At 34.0% G+C, this 16,164-nt stretch overlaps 4 protein-coding genes across 4 annotated transcripts; 1 reads left to right on the top strand and 3 right to left on the bottom strand.

Annotated features, from left to right (window-relative positions):
* Positions 1-9,664: 9,664 nt before the first annotated feature.
* K444DRAFT_608262 (uncharacterized protein) lies at positions 9,665-10,851 on the bottom strand. The gene has a single exon (XM_024879346.1). It carries the CDS (start codon positions 10,654-10,656, stop codon positions 9,898-9,900), a length of 759 nt encoding a protein of 252 aa, XP_024742594.1. The 5' UTR covers positions 10,657-10,851; the 3' UTR covers positions 9,665-9,897.
* Positions 10,852-11,428: 577 nt separating this feature from the next.
* K444DRAFT_625235 (uncharacterized protein) lies at positions 11,429-12,084 on the bottom strand (the record flags this gene model as incomplete). The annotated part of the gene is made up of 2 exons (XM_024882496.1): positions 11,429-11,809; positions 12,028-12,084. The coding sequence occupies 2 exons, from the start codon at positions 12,082-12,084 to the stop codon at positions 11,429-11,431; spliced, it is 438 nt and encodes a 145-aa protein (XP_024742593.1).
* Positions 12,085-12,491: 407 nt separating this feature from the next.
* K444DRAFT_608261 (uncharacterized protein) lies at positions 12,492-12,876 on the bottom strand. The gene is made up of 3 exons (XM_024879345.1): positions 12,772-12,876; positions 12,639-12,703; positions 12,492-12,584 (listed from the first exon to the last, which is right to left on the bottom strand). The coding sequence occupies exons 1-3, from the start codon at positions 12,859-12,861 to the stop codon at positions 12,581-12,583; spliced, it is 159 nt and encodes a 52-aa protein (XP_024742592.1). The 5' UTR covers positions 12,862-12,876; the 3' UTR covers positions 12,492-12,580.
* Positions 12,877-14,103: 1,227 nt separating this feature from the next.
* K444DRAFT_703658 (MFS general substrate transporter) lies at positions 14,104-15,130 on the top strand (the record flags this gene model as incomplete). The annotated part of the gene is made up of 3 exons (XM_024888071.1): positions 14,104-14,231; positions 14,275-14,678; positions 14,726-15,130. Coding segments are annotated over exons 2-3 (753 nt in total), but the record flags the coding sequence as incomplete, so codon positions are not given.
* Between the last annotated feature and the right edge of the window lie 1,034 nt (positions 15,131-16,164).

Raw genomic sequence — 16,164 nt, 5'->3', positions numbered from 1 at the left:
TATATCCGGAAAAGAAATTAATTAGAAAGATATAAATATATCTAGTAAATTTCTCCGAGATTTTATTAGTAAATAAAAATAAGTTAATATTTTATAGGATTACTAAATTTATTTTTATAATAATATTAATTAGTTTATAAGTCCTAGTAATCTTTTTTATAACTAAGAACTATAGATTTTAGTAAGATTTATTATATTTCTTAAGAACTTTATAATCTAGGTATTTTAATAATATTTTTATTATTATTAATACTAGAGTTTTAAAATACAGGAAATTCTTTTCTTACTAGGCCTTATATTTAATAGTCTTAATTAGAATAAATAAGCTAATATTCTTATAAACTTTTCTTATTTCTTTCTAATTAAATATAATTATATCTTTTTAATTAATTATTAATTCTCGAAATATAACTAATTTCTTTTCCTAGAACTAGTTACTAATATTTAATTATTTAAAATATTCCGGAATAAGTTATAATTTTCTTAAAATAGCTAATATTTTTAGTAAAAAGTAATTCTTATATTTCTTAGTATATTTCTATAAGTATTTTCTAGGTTTAGATTTCTTAAACTAGTTTAGATATTTACTAGGGCCTTTTCTAGTTTTATTATTAGTATTTACTAATTAAATCTTTTTATTCTTTATTTTATATATTTCTATAACTAGAAATAAATTATAGTTATTATCTTTTTTTTTAAGAATTATAGCTATTTTCTCTAGTATTCTTTTTATCTAATTTCCGGAATTTATAATTTTCTTATTTAATTTCTTTCTAGTTAGATATAAAGAATATCTTTTTATCTAGTATTTTAATATATTTCTTTTAAGCTCTTATATATTTTAAAATTCTTTCTAGTTTTAGGTTTTATATTCTTTAGTTCTAGGAATATATTTCTTTATTATTAGGAAATATTACTTTATTTCTTTTTTAGAAATATCTTTATTTAATATCTTTTTTACTTCTTTCTTTATTAAATCCGGAACTACTCTTAATAATATTCTAATTAGAGCCTTTTCTATTTTAGTTTCTTTAAAAATATTATTAATTTCCTAAACTTCTAAACCTAAAATAAAAGAATTTATAAGAAATCCCGGTATTTTTCTATTTTCCCTAATATTACTACTAGTTATAATATTAGACTTTATTTTTCTTTTTTACTTTTAGTTTCCTATTCTATATTACTTAATTTCTTAATTCTAGAAGCTTAATACTTTTAAATTAATACTTTTTTCTATTTTCCGGTATTTTTTAAAAGTAAAATAATTATAATAATATAAGTATTCTAGTTATTTTTGGAATTAATAAATCTTCTATTTTATAAATTATTATTTTTATATATAATATTTATTTTTATTTTTACTAAGAATAATTAACTAAGTAAAATCTTTAGAGCTTTTTTAATTAGAAAAAAAATATTTTCATATCTTATTTTATTTATAATCTTAGTTTTAAGCTTTACTATTTTTATAAATCCAAATTCTGCTCTAATAATAGTAAATATTTAATAATTTATAATATTATATATTACTTTATTAATATTTCTAGAGATTTTTTTAGAAAAAATATTAACTTTAGCTCTAGTATTAATTATATCTTTATATTTAATACTTTCTTATAATTCTTAAAATATAAATTAGAGATATAAAGATTATATAATATATTTATAAGCTAGTAATATCCGAATATTAATATTATTATTTTTAAATTAAATAATTCTATTAGTATTAGGTACTTAAACTAATATTTCTAATTCCTTAAATATTTTATTTATTATATAAGTTATAGTTACTAGTTTTATAGATTTCCTAATATATCTAATTATATTTAATATAATAGTATTTCCTATTTATAAAATAGTAAAGTAAGAAATATTATTCTTAATTTATTAATTCTAAAATATAATAGCTAGATCTAGTATTTTTAAGGCATTAATAAATATTCTTGTTTTTTTTTAAGTTTTTAAAAATAAAATAATTACTTTCTTTAGTAATCTTATTAGAATATTATTAATTTCAGGAATTCTATACTTATTATAATTAAGAATATATTAAGTTCCTAATTTGTTTTATTTATTTCCGGAAGTATTAATATTTATATTCTTAGCTAGGCTATTTTCTTATTTATTATTTCTTAAAATAGTATTTTTCTGGCCTCTTATATAAAATAGCTTTTCTTTTATTCTAGCTTATTTTCAGAAAACTTCTTTAATTATTTCTATTTCTTTTTTCTTTTTCCTTAATAAGAAATCTATTATAATATTAATAGAAATACTATTTATAATTAAATCTTAATATTATTTATTAATTTTAGAACCTAAAGTATTAGTAATTCTAATATAATTTCTTTTAAGATAAAATAGCTATTTAGATTTCCTAGATATAATTTATTTATTTCTATATATAAATCCCGGTTAGCTAGTTTTCTTTTTTCTTTCTTATTTAGTAAACTAGGTATTTCTTATTAATTTCTAGATATTTTTGGATTAAATATTTAAGTTATAATTAAATTCTTTTCTTTAGACTTGGGAAATAATTTAGTTAAATTACTAGTACTTACTAGTAAGAAAAAAGAAAATACTTTCTTATCTAGGCTTAAATAATTCTTTATATTATTTTTTATTAAATTAATAAGTATATTTATAATTTATAAGCTTTTTTATTAGTAAATAATAGAATTAAGAAATATAAATATATTCTAAATTAATATTATTATTCTTATTCCTGCTATAATACTTATAGTAAATTCGTTTTTTTAGTTCTAGGTTTATATTATAGGCTATATTAATTTGAGTAATATTTTCTAATTATATTTAAGATTAATTTTTTCTAGAATATAGTTATCTAGATTCTTTTTCTAATTTAGCTTAATTATTATAGCTATTATAGTATTCTTTATATTCTTTATTATAACTTCTAGTATATTCTTTCTAAAAACTCGAATTATACTTATTAGACTATTAATATTATTATACTTATTATAGTTATTATAATTAACTAGATTATATAAATAAGCTATAAATATTTTCTCGAATTATAATAATAGCTATATTAAGTTATTTTTATAGGTTCTCTTAAGTTATAATAATAATAAATAGTTTTTCTAGGCTTTTTACTAGCTAGTTAATATTATTTCTTTTAGGTTTATTACTTTTAGTAAGTTTTATATAATTAGTTATAAACTAGATTCTTTTCTTATTTATATCTATAATAGCTTTAGGAAATATAATAAGAGAAACTAGTAAAGAATAATTATTTTTTAGCTTAAGAACTATATTATAAATTATTATATTTAAGTATTTTTATTTAAGTCTAAATATGTCTAGATTATTAGTAATATTAAAATAGTATTTTTCTTTTTATATATCTTATTATATTTATAAGTAAAAATATTTATAGACTTAAAGTTAATATTCTTAAGAATATAATTTCTTATTAGAATAAATAATTCTTTTATAAATTCTTAATACTAAATAATTTTATCTATTTCTTTTTTCTTTAATAATTTCTTTAATATTTTATTAAATATATTAATATAAGACTTAGAAAAAATTCCTTTATTCTAGGCTTATATAATAATCTAATTAAGAAAGTTATAGCTAATTTTAAGTATTTTCTAGTTATATTCTCGGAATTTCTTTAGTAAAGCCTTAAAAAACTTGGTTTCCTAGTAATTTCCTAAATTATTAATATAATATTCTAGTATAGCTTTAATCTAATTCTTATAAATAAGAGAAATATAATAAATAATTCTCTTTCTTTTAATATTATTAGAAATATAATAGTTCTTATATATATTTATATATTATTTCAAGAATATAGAAATATTGCTTCCCTAAAACTATAATATTTTAGGAGCTCTTATAAGTAATAGATTTAAATCTAGTACTAGTATATACTTGTTTTTAGCTATATTAATTTTAATATTTTCTTCTATAATTAATTATAAAGTTTTCATATCTGAGATTTCTATTAATAAGGTTCCTAAAAAACTAATTTCTTATTTAAATATATCTTTTAATTTGGGAACCGGAATTAAAAAAAAAACTAGTTAATAATAATAAATATAATCGAGATTTAAGTTTTAGTATTAGTAATAATAAGATAATAGCTTTTCTAATCTTATTTCTATTACTTATATTTTCTTTTCTATTTTATTAGCTTAATACTTATAGTATTTTCTTTTAATTTTACTAAACTAGATATATTTATTAATATTATTAAAGATAATAATAAAAATAATAAAAATAATTTTACTAATTTTTCTGACTTTTCTAAATTCTTTTTTATTTTTTTACTTAGTATTTATTTATTTCTCTAGAAGCTTCTCTAGTTTATTTATATAATTTCTTATTTCTGATTTCTTTTTAATTCTTATTTCCGATTTCTATTTATTATTTTATTTAAAATTAAGGATATTTCCTTTTTTAGATATTTTTTCCGGGTTTAGAAATAAGCTTTTTTACTAAAACTAATACTATTTCTATTCTAGTCTTTATTATAACTAAAAATAATATATAAATTAATAGTATAACTTTATTTCTGAATACTAAAGTCTGTTTCTAACTAAGATCTGACTTATATTATCTTAATATAATTTTTCTTATTTTATTTTCTTTGCTTCTTTTTCTTCTATAATTAGTCTCTATTTCTACTATCTCTATATATTATACTAGTAATTATATCTTATAGCTAACCCGTATTTAAGTTATTAGATATATTAGAAATTAATATAAGATACTAAGATTAATACTTATATATCCTTAATATTTTAGCCTTAGGCTTAAGGTATTATAATAGCCCTTTTCTTTCCTAACTTACTAAGCTAATAATCTGCCTTATAGATATTTCTTAGAACTTTATAAGAGTATTACCTTAATTATAAAGTTTCTATTCTTCCTATATTACTTATTATAAAATATATAAGAGAGAAACTATAATAAGATAAAAACTTATATAAAGTATACTAGAGTATAAAACGTAACTTAATAGTAAAATAATAAATTAAAAGTATAAATAGTAAAGTATAAATAGTATATAGTATATAAAAGCTTAATTAATTAAATATTTATAAAGGATTATTCTCTAAGTCTATAGAAAAACCAGCTTTCTTATATGATTTCCGCAAGTTACATATAAAAGGCCGCAGCCTTTACCATGTGACCTAAACCTCAAAACCGCCAAAACAATATGATTTTTGACGAGTACGGCCTGCCGTACCACAGTACTCTGACCCCAGAGTTAATAGCTTCTATTAGCCTGAGACGTACCATACCCGTTTCGGGATTAATAGCATTGCTCTCTGAGGATAATGCTCTCTATCTAGCCTGCCACTTTGCAGTGTCCTGCCTAGTAGCTGTGCGGTTACTACTACTGTCTGGCTGCTCCGTATTACTCCCAGAATACGGATATAGCTCATATTCCCTTAATGTATTTAATAAGAACCGCATATGGCATTTGTCTAGGTCGGAAGTCATTCTGAGTATATGTAATATGGCAAGAAGGGTCCTGAAGATTTCATTAGTTAGAGAGAATAGGTCCAAGGGCAGCCTTCGACTTATACCTCTTATAGGGAGGATTCAAGGACCAAGACGGGAGACCGACAAGAGCCAGAATGGGCTCCTATATTGCTATTTATAGTATCGCAAGTCAACTTCGATAAGGAGTAGATTTCCTATTAGAGACGGACTGCTAAGAGATAAGAAATAGTAAGTAACCTCTATTCTTCCCTCAAAGAATAAGATCTTATATATTAATTATCTCAAAATACAATATATATAATTCCTGGAATAGGAGCAATAATAAGAGGCGAAGAGAAGTATTAAATACAGAGGTATAGCTAGTATTAAGCTTAATATACTTCATTTTCTATATAAAGAGTTAAGAGAGCCGGATAAGAATAATATCGAGAGACTAAGAAATTTGTTTTATCGGGAAAGTAGTTACTATTAACTAGACCTTCGAAATTATATTCCTACTATTATTAGCTAGCTATAGTTAGAGGCTACTATAGAAGCTTTTAGAACCTCTACTAAGCAGTTCCTGGAAGATAGATATAATAATTATCCGGAGCTAGATTTTCCGCCCGGTTATTAGTTAGAGTGCCTCTATAGATACTATTAAATACTAGTAATAGCCTAAGTTCTTTCTCTTAAGAATAGGCATTAGATAGTAAACCTATATCTTAAAAATATAATCTCTCTTTTCCGAATTCAGAGAAGCTACTAACTTTTCTTTTCTATTTTAGATCTTAACTAGGAACTAAAGACAACTCTAATTAAAGAGTACTTAGCTAAAAAGGAGCCCGATAATAGCGAGATCTATAGCAAGATCCGTAAATATTAAGAGTATAGGAAAGTAAGGAATCTATACTTCGAGAAATAATAGTAGGCTCGTTTGGCTACTATATTAGACTATAAAAAGGAGAACCTTAAACGGGTCTTCCGTAATACGAATTATAGGGCCGTATTTAATATTTAATTAGATATTCCAGGACTAGTAGGAGAAATAAGGTTAGGTATAATATATATAATATTTGCTATAAAATACTATAAGGTAAGCTCTATATCTATAAATAGTTCGAAAGTACTAACTATACTAAATAGCCAAATCTCTGCTATTTCAATAATACTATTAGCGACTTCTGGACCAGGAAAATCTTTTGTAATAATAGAAAGGCAATATAGAAAATAGATTAAGTAATAGTAAAAGCCTTTAAGCTTATTATACCAGGTACTTATAGGGCGGATTTCCAGGCTCTATATAGCAAAGTACAAAGCGGCCAGATTCTTAGTACTTTTAGTAAAGAAGATTATAAAGATATATAAAGCAGGATACTTTCTACTACTATTAACTACTTAGTTCCTTCTCTCTTTAGCTTCTTTAAGGACCTTAACTACCTCAAAAATATTACTAATAGTATAAAATAATTATTCCCGCTATTACTTTACGGTATAGTCTCCTCTGCTATAAAAGATGCATTCTCTAATACGAACCATAGAGCTAGTTAGTATATAGTCTAAGAAACGGAGTTCTCCTATATATTCTGGCCTAGGAGCTTTATAAACCGGGTAGACCTTAGACAATAATAGATATAGATATTTATAATATATAACTACCCTTAGATACCTATAGAGTTAAAGAAGAAGAACTTGTTAATAAAGCTAGCTAGTAAAAAAGCGGATAAGATTATCCTATATGAGTTTGCTATTCTAGCCTCCTGCTTAGAATATAAGTCTGAGCGAATATATAGCCTAGCCTAGTAATTACCTAATAGGGAGATTGCTTGCAGTACCCTATTAAAGGCTCGGAAACCTGCCTGCTATAAGTATAGTAAAGCGGCGTTTAAGGACTATATAGAGCAAATAGTGAATCTGTTCTCTATAGCCTAGCCAGTAATAGTAAAGCAGGCGAGAGCTATAATAAAGATTAATTACTCTAATATACTACTAAAATAATACGGGATCCTGTATATGCAAGATTACGAACGGGATAAGTTATTCCTTTTCATAGACAGGTTATATAATACCGGCGAGGAATAATACAATGAGATATTGTCTTTCTTTATCTGCAGGTCCGTATATTTTGCATTTTTCGGTAAGCCGAGTCGCCCCACTTCTCGTTCTCCTAAAGAGGTATTGCTATTGGATACTCCAATTTCAGCTCCTCTAGGAGACGATCAAGTAAGAGAGGAGCAGGAGCGGCTTGTACGACAGGAACAAGAACGGCTCGTGCGAGAAGAATAGGAAAGACTTGTACGGGAGGAGCAAGCGAGACTCGCACAAGAAGAGCAGGAGCGGCAAGAACGGCTCGCAAGAGAGGAACAAGAAAGACTGGCAAGGGAGGAGCGGGAACGGCAGGTACAGCTCGCAAGAGAGGAACAAGAAAGACTGGCAAGGGAGGAACAAGAAAGACTGGTAAGGGAGGAGCTGGAACGGCAGGAACAGCTCGCAAGGGAGGAATAAGAGCGATCAGCGAGAGCGGAACAGGAGCGGCTTGCAAGAGAACAGGAAAGTCTTGCTCGAGAGGAGCAGGAGAGGTTGGCGAGGGAGGAACAGGAGAGACTGGCGAGGGAGGAGCAAGAGCGGTTAGCAAGAGAAGAACAAGAGCGAGTTATACGAGAAGAGCAGGAAAGACTGGCGGAGAACCTTACTAAGCAATAGGAAGACAGGCCCAAGCAAAAGAAGCCCGATAAGAACTAGCCAGACAAGGGACCTAAGGTACCAAGAAGTCAAAACGGTATACGAAGAGGTTTCCGTATATCGGCTTTAGCTAAAAGAAAAGAACGGCCACTTATATAACTTGATTTAAAGAAAGTCACTAATAGTAAGTCTTTAGAAGCTAACTATTATTTTGTACTGCTATTATAGGCGTTTAACTTTTTACTAGAAGCCGCAGGAGATCAAGTTAAAGTCAATAATACTAGCTATCCTCTATAGCCTAGCTCGGATTCTTTAGCGGCGAATAACTCAATAGCCTTAGGCAAGCCACTATAACTTGCTTCTGACTCCAGAGAATAAGACCAAGCTATTAAGAGGCCTGTATAAGAGAAGCAGGGAAAACTTATAATGGAAGAAGAGGAGCGGCTAGTAAGGGAAGAGCAGGAGCGGGTTATATATAAAGAGCAGGAGAAACCTGCAGGAGAAGAGCAAGAGGAACCTGTAACTAAGGAAAAGGAAAGGCTCGTAAAGAATATTACTAAGTAATAGGAAGAGAGACTTGGACAAAAAATGTCGAAGGAGAAGACGCAAGACTAGAGTAGACCTAAGGTAGTAGGAAAAGGGGCCCGAAGAGGTATAGGTATGGCGAAAAGGAACCGGCCACTTACTTAGTTCGTATTTGAGACTTTTAGAGATGCCGAGTCTCAAGAACTTATATAAGAAGGTCGATTACCCTAACCTATGGCGAACGAACGTCAAACTACGGCAGACCAAGAAGTCGTCAGAAATCCCACCTATAGTATGTAGTCTGGTACGGATTCTTTAGTAACTAATAATAGCAACTTAATATTTGCCTCAGGTAAGATACTAGATTATGTTACTAACTCTGAAGAACAGATTTAGGCTATTAAGCCGCAGGTAAGGGCTTGAGTTCTCTTTACTTATAGCCAAGCTTATATATCTGCAGACTATAAGACAATCGAGTAACCAGAGGCCAGACCTTCCAAGGGTCCGTATAGAATATAAGATCCGTAATTACGGCATTTGGAAGGTTTTATATATTCTTCTGGTTAATCCTTCCGACCTGTTAGAGGCCAGGCGGGTAGCGATAAAGTATATAAGAAAGCGGATTCACATGTTTAATACAAGCTTTCGTATACTAACACCTCAAACGTGTTTTGAGGATATTACTACAGATGGTACAAATATAATACTTTTGATTCCGGAATGGGATATTAATACGGATAATCTTTCAACGTCTGTATCTAAGGAACGCCCTGGTTTACAGACGAATTCGGAAGCGGACCCGTCTATTCTAGAACCCAATCCAAAGGATGGTTCAGAAAGTGAAGAGACTATTTATAAGAGAGTCGCCAGGCGCGATTCAAGGTGAGTCCCATTTTGGATATAGATCACTACCAGTTCCGGTTGTGTTCTTGTATTCTCTGTTTTCTTGCGCAATTAGAGATTAATATAGAATGAATATTAATTGTTTCTTGTGATATATATTGCAGCTTATATTTGCATCCACTAATAGTCACTAAATAAATTGATATGCCATCCAGCCAGCTGGGAAGCCGATACGAAATGAACCTGATATGAACCTAAAAACCCAAGGTGCGGTAAACAATCTAGAAAATGCCTTTAAAAGTCAATAAGAGCCGCGACCGTAGCTAATTAAGTTTGTTCCATGAGCTTGTCCACTGCAACCTGCGGCTTCCTAAGCCCGTCTCTTTGGCATTATTTCTCCTTGGAACCCGTCCTACCTGCCTGGTCTGCGTATATGATCTTTCTCTTCTTCATTTGCGGCTTATCCAACTTAGCCACATTGTTGATGCAATAATCGCAACGAAGCTTAGAGCTTATTTCTCTACCTTCCACGCTCAACTGAAAGCTGGAATGCGTAGGAAGTCCAGAGAGCGAGAACTCGGAAAAGAAGTATGGCGCTGTCGCGACAGATGTATCTTGGTCGGAAATCGGTTCTTGTGATGTGCTTTGTGGACGTTGACATGGAGGTGTGCTGTCGGATCTAGTACGCAGGCTATCTGCAGAAGTCGGGCTCGATTCAGTAGCCGTCTCAACGGATGTGGTGTTAGCGGTAGACAGCGGAGAAGATGAGGGAGATGACCTGTCCGGGGATGGTGAACATTCTGTCTCGAGTTGCTGTTGTGGGGGCCCAGCTACGACAGAGTGGTCCGTCGGTCTTGTAATAACTGAGCTTGAGTGTGCCATGATTTCCCGACGCATATCTGCCCAAAGACAGTTCTCATCGTGCCTCGCCAGTAGTTGTCTATCTGTGATTACATTAGAAGAACCTACACAATACCCCTTCGCCCCGCAAGAGAAACAGATGACCTCGTTGGGTTTGTCGCTTGGGCTTTTATAAAATCCATTTATTGCCAGCTGCTTGGGAGGGAAACATTCGTAAGGCCATCCGAAGGAGTCTAATCTAGACGAAATCGTGGAAAAGGCTGCTGAAATTCGAACCGTCTTTGACATATTGATTGGCGATGTATGGACGTAGAAGTGAGATGACTTGGTGTCAGAATAATGTCGGTAGAGGATTCGATGCTGCGAAGTGAGACGTAGCGAGGGCGATGACAACGACGATGCCCTGCGGATAGGGGCTATATTTAGTAGTTGGAGCCCGTTTGAACCTCCTCTTGTGTACAGAAGGTTGCGCAATTAAGCAACGAAGTTCTGCCTCAGAAAAGGCGTGCCTGCCATTATGGTGGTCAGCGGCTAATTTTAGCCACCCACCTGGTACACAAGCCAAAGGGATCCCGGTTTTGAGAATGAATAAAAAGTTTCAATACGGAGTAATTTTAGATATGACGTGTACAAATGCAAGATAAGCTGCATTGTGAGGTCATCTGTGTTGGAACCGAATTGGGACCCTCGCTAATCCGAGAATTTTGCATTGGGTCAAAGAACACATTGCAATGCTGCAGGACGTCACACCTTTAGTAGCTAGTGACTTTGCTTTTGGAGCCGCGCTTCTGGGTACTTATTTGGTGGAGGCATCTCGGAAATGGTGTATCGTGTTCGCCATACGTTCGATTTCAAAATATTTCGGATAAGCGCGCACGAGGTGTACAGTTGTAATAATCTAAATAAATATAACTTAATAATAATAAATTATAATAGAACTCTAAAGCCTAAGATTAAGCTAATAAACTCTAAGAATAAATTTCGTCAAAGAGTTTTTCTTTATTAATCTGCAAAAGACTTGGTGGACGTGCTCATATGCAAAGGCAGAAGCCACTCGGCATCAGAATGGGCGCCTCCCAGTAAACATACCACAGATAGCTTTCGCATCCTCTACTAAGGAGGCTGTGGTAGCTATGAAGCTAGGTGGAGCCTGAGGAGGCTTCTGATAGACCTTCGGTGCCATCGTACTGGTAGTAACTGGTCTCGTGAAGGCGGAGAAGGCTGCCGCAGGTCGAATTTGCGTGAAGAGCGACGCAAGTCGAGATCCAAAGCGAGTGGAAGCCAGAATGGCGGACGTGACGATAAAGAAGAGGATTATGAAGAATCCTGCACGTAGACGAGAAGGCAGCGCCAGGATGTTCGGAAGCAGGGCGAGAGGCGCCCGGTAGCCAGTAAATGTTTGGTTTGAAGTCAGTGATTGATGATGGTGAGACGTGTTGATCTGCAAGGGTCTACTAGTACAGTACTTGTACAGTACCGTACTGCACGAGTATCCGCCCCGCGAAATCTGGGGTCGGGCACCCAACCGAATCACGGGAAGAAACCTCACGAGAATCGTCCACGACAATAAAACCAGCCACGGGCCAGTCTATGAACTGTTGGAACCCATCAAGCATACAAGGCGCAGAGTCACGTTCATGCAGCTTATGAACTGCGTACGACTACCTCTGCGATCGCCCGGATAGCGACAGCCATTGCAAACCCGGCACTCCCCATTTTGAAGAAGCCTCTGCCAGCTCATTCAGCCCCAATGGGTCACTACAGCTCCAGAGCGAATAAATCTTTGAAGCCGCTCCATGAGCACTATGAAGTAGCATTTCTTTGCTGTCCCCGGTTGGCTCACGAACTTGATCGCAGATATCTGTAACTTTCGGGGGCGCGTTACTATTCCCTGTTTTAGTCTTTTCTTAAATCGCGGTGTATGGCTCTGCAACCGGAACTTCCAGGCGTTAGCAAGTGGCTGATGGGTACTTGGTCTACTGTGATGATAAAGAATGCACCGCACATAGAAGAGCAAGTCAGCTCTGTAAAGACTGTCATTTTGCTAAAAGAACGATTGCCCTCCGCGCTTAAGAAACCGGAGTTTTGAGTTATTACTCATTCCATCATCCTATTTGTACCAAACGGATTCAACCATCTTCCACACGACCGCTGCATTGTGTTCCTCGGTCTTTTCCTTCTCGCGCCAATGTGAATTATATCCGTAAGCCGCTCAGCTAAAGAAATTTTAGCTTCAGTCCATATATTCGCAAGGGTCAGAGTCCACGTACCAGCAGTTGACGGCACATTCTTGTCCGCAAGGCACACACTCACATGCGCCAATACCGTCCGAGCACTGTTCAATGTCAACTTCTTCTGTTGCAAAACTTTCTCCAATTCTTTGAATTGTCATCCATCACATACAGAGAACTGTCCATCTGGGCAGCAAGATTTGCCATCGCCACCTGGGCAACCAGCTGCCACAAAGGTTGCCGCGAAGGCAAGAATAATCATGGCGAAACGCATTTTGGAAGGCTTGTGTAGGTTGCTTGACTTTATTGTTCAGAGAATTTTGGAAGGCTTGTATAGGTTGCTTGACTTTATTGTTCAGAGGACTTTGGAAGACTGAATCGCGCAATAGCTGGTGCTTGCTATGCCATCACTTTTATATTTATCCGGAGAACTCATGATGCCTATCATCTACGTAGCAGCCTCCTATATTATGACGATCATTACGTGAGCTTCGTATCCAAAGCATGCTCACAGTACATCAGGTAACTATCTTTAAAAAGCCAATTGGCTCGTAAGTCCGAGGCTAAGGTCTACAGCATCTAAGAAAAGAAGCTTCATCCACAAAGCTTGTCTACTTGAGCGCTATGCGGTTCCTTCTAGCATGTAGCAAAGCCAATTGGCGACGCTATACCACTTGAGGCCCAATCTTACTCAGACTGAGCACTGAAGTCATTAGCTTCTCCCATCTGCCTGAATGCAATTGGTGTCCATCCAGTTCTGCCATCACATTGGAATGCGCGACCGTACGTAAATTGCCTTGTAGATCCTCTTACTTGCAGATGATCGGCAGCTATCTTTGGGCATCCGACGGTCGAATTATACGAGCTTTGTGCCTAGTCATTGTGTCAAGCCAGTGTTTCCAAATCAATTCGGCGATCGACCCGAGCTGAGAACTTTTATTTTGCTGACTGCTGTCTTCAACTATCATCTTCATATACATGCGGGATGCCTGCCTGCGAACTGCCAACCGCTTTGAACGCCGCGAGTCTTTCTTGGAAGCTTCCATCTTGGAGCCTTGAGACAGACATTACGATCTTTGACCTAGCGCTCACGGCTGCTGTGATGATTTAATGATGATAAAGCCAGAGGCGAGAACGAATTACTCTTTGGATGACGACGAAAGGGTAGGCGAAGTTGAGCACCTCTGCCTAGACGCTGAAACTCGCCATAGGGATTTGTTCAAATTCAAATCGTTTGAATATTGTTTATCTAATATCGTCTATTTCTTCGTTCTGACGAAACGACAAAACACAGTGTGTTCACGTCGCTCGTAGCGTGTGGATTTGGCAACCACTATGGCCAAGCGACTATAATTCGATATAAAACTTCCGAGGATTGTTCCCCAGAGCATTGTTGAAACTTCATAGTGGGGAAAGATGCCTTTACTTTGGGTCAAAATAGAATATGTAATTCCCAGTTCCCGGTTTCGTGCCGCCCAGTCGTTGCACATGGCCCATAACTAGTGTTAGCTTTTGGGTCTGTTATGCACCTTTTCGGCCTCTTAATGATGTCTATAGCCAAGAAATACTACCAAGTACTGTTGGCACAAGGAATATGCACTTCTATTGGTACTAGTGCGATCTATTATTCTGGTAAGGCGTCATGCTTCATTGCAATTGTTCTAACATTTTATAGGAGTTACTAGCGTTAGCACCTGGTTTGAGAAGAACTGAGCTCTTGCACTTGGTGTTATGAGCAGTGGATCAAGTCTTGGTGGCATCGTCTACCCAACCATGATACGTGGCCTAATTTCACGCCTTGGATTTGGCTGGACGGTGCGGAGTATAACATTCTTGATGTTCATTCTGCTTATTATGGCCAATATGATAGTCACGTCTTGCTCAAGGCTTATACGGAGTCCTGTTTGCCTTGCCCAGTTTATGGCTCCATTTAGGGAGTATCCATTTGGCCTTGTATGTCTTGGAAGCTTTCTATTTTGTTCCGGAATGTTTCTACTATTTAACTTTATCAGCGTCCAAGCTGAGGTATTTGGAATGTCAGCCGCTAATACCGGCTATCTTGTAGTTGTCTTAAATGCCGTAAGGAATGTATACTGAATTGATACAAGTCCTATCTATACTAACAGATTATAGTCTTTTCGGCCGTATTACAGGGCTATATAGCCGATTGCATTGGTCGATTTAATATTGTTATCATTGCTACAGCAGCTTCTAGTATTTTAGTCCTCACTCTTTGGCTGTTGTCGGCAAATGGAGTTCATCTGTTTGTATTCGCTGGCCTGTACGGATTATTTGTAAGCACGTTCACTTCACTTGCTCCCGCTCTTATAGGTCAAATATCTATCACGAGCCAGACCGGAACGAGAATTGGTGTGCAATCGGCTGTCATATCTTTGTCTGTTTTATTAGGAAGCCTAATTGGCGGCCAACTTATAGAACTTTGTCATAAAAGTTTCGTAGGGTTGCAAGTATTTACCGGTGTAGCAATGCTTATGAGTTCTTATGTTTTCCTTGTCGCAAAGTGTAAATTAGGTCAGGGCATTATATCAAAAGATTGATAAATATATATTAGTTATACGGAGCTTTAGGTCTAGAACGCCATAAGATCTTTTATATTGATTTCACTATATATTACGAGATATCCAATTTGCGATTGAAAAAGCTAGTATAATCACGAGAATTAATGCTGCTTCGAACTCCTTAGGCTTCGTACTAGTGGAGGTTAAGTGCCGCGACAGGTAAGAATCCTAGTATGAATTCGCATTATATTCTTCACTGCATGTTGTCATCAAAAGAGCGAATATCATCAGTGAGCCCTAGACACGAAAACTGTAATTGTGGGGGGGATCTAAGAGACTAATTCGATGACGATGACGAAGTGACATGGTCGACACCTAGTATGGAACAAAACTGATTCGTCTAACGCCTTTCAACTTTGTTCCCCCTAAATTCCCTGACTCTCAAGACTTTTATACCTGATTCCCTGGCGAAATAAACGACAATTAATCCATTCCAAAAAGGAGGATTTCTTGGTTAACTTCTTCAAGAGAGTTGGGGAAATATCGGCTCGAAGTCGCTGAGACTGACAATCTCCGTCTTCTGCGGGGCATTATCCAGAAATCCACCCGTTCATCTCAAAACAGCATGCGTACTTACTTTATATTTTCGTAAATATAACATAAGGCTTGCTAACGGTGGTGGAAAGAGTGGTTTGATAGGAAAAATCACGATGCCATTCCAACTCCGTTCCTTTGGTATAACCAAAGAACGGATAAATAGGATATTCCAAGGAAGAAAAGCCTATGGTAGGACGACAGTCGCTAAAGACATACATTCATAGAAGAGATTAATAGAGGAAGTGGTAGTCTCAGATGGCCCTGGAAGTGGATTTATTGCTAAGTTACAACTCCAAATTTGGACTCACTCCAATAGGAGCCGAAACTAGTATCCAACCCGTATTTAATAAGTTATAAAAGAGTTCTTTAGGCTTCCGTTTTAGTGAATCAAGCTTAGAAAAGTAGCAAGTAACGCTTATAACTTCAACAATTAAATAGTAATAAATTAA

This window comes from Hyaloscypha bicolor (genome assembly GCF_002865645.1).
Source record: "Hyaloscypha bicolor E unplaced genomic scaffold K444scaffold_16, whole genome shotgun sequence".
Classification (NCBI taxonomy): domain Eukaryota; kingdom Fungi; phylum Ascomycota; class Leotiomycetes; order Helotiales; family Hyaloscyphaceae; genus Hyaloscypha; species Hyaloscypha bicolor.
The sequence above is the reverse complement of the archived record's forward strand: the minus strand, read 5'-3'. Positions and strand labels throughout refer to the sequence as shown.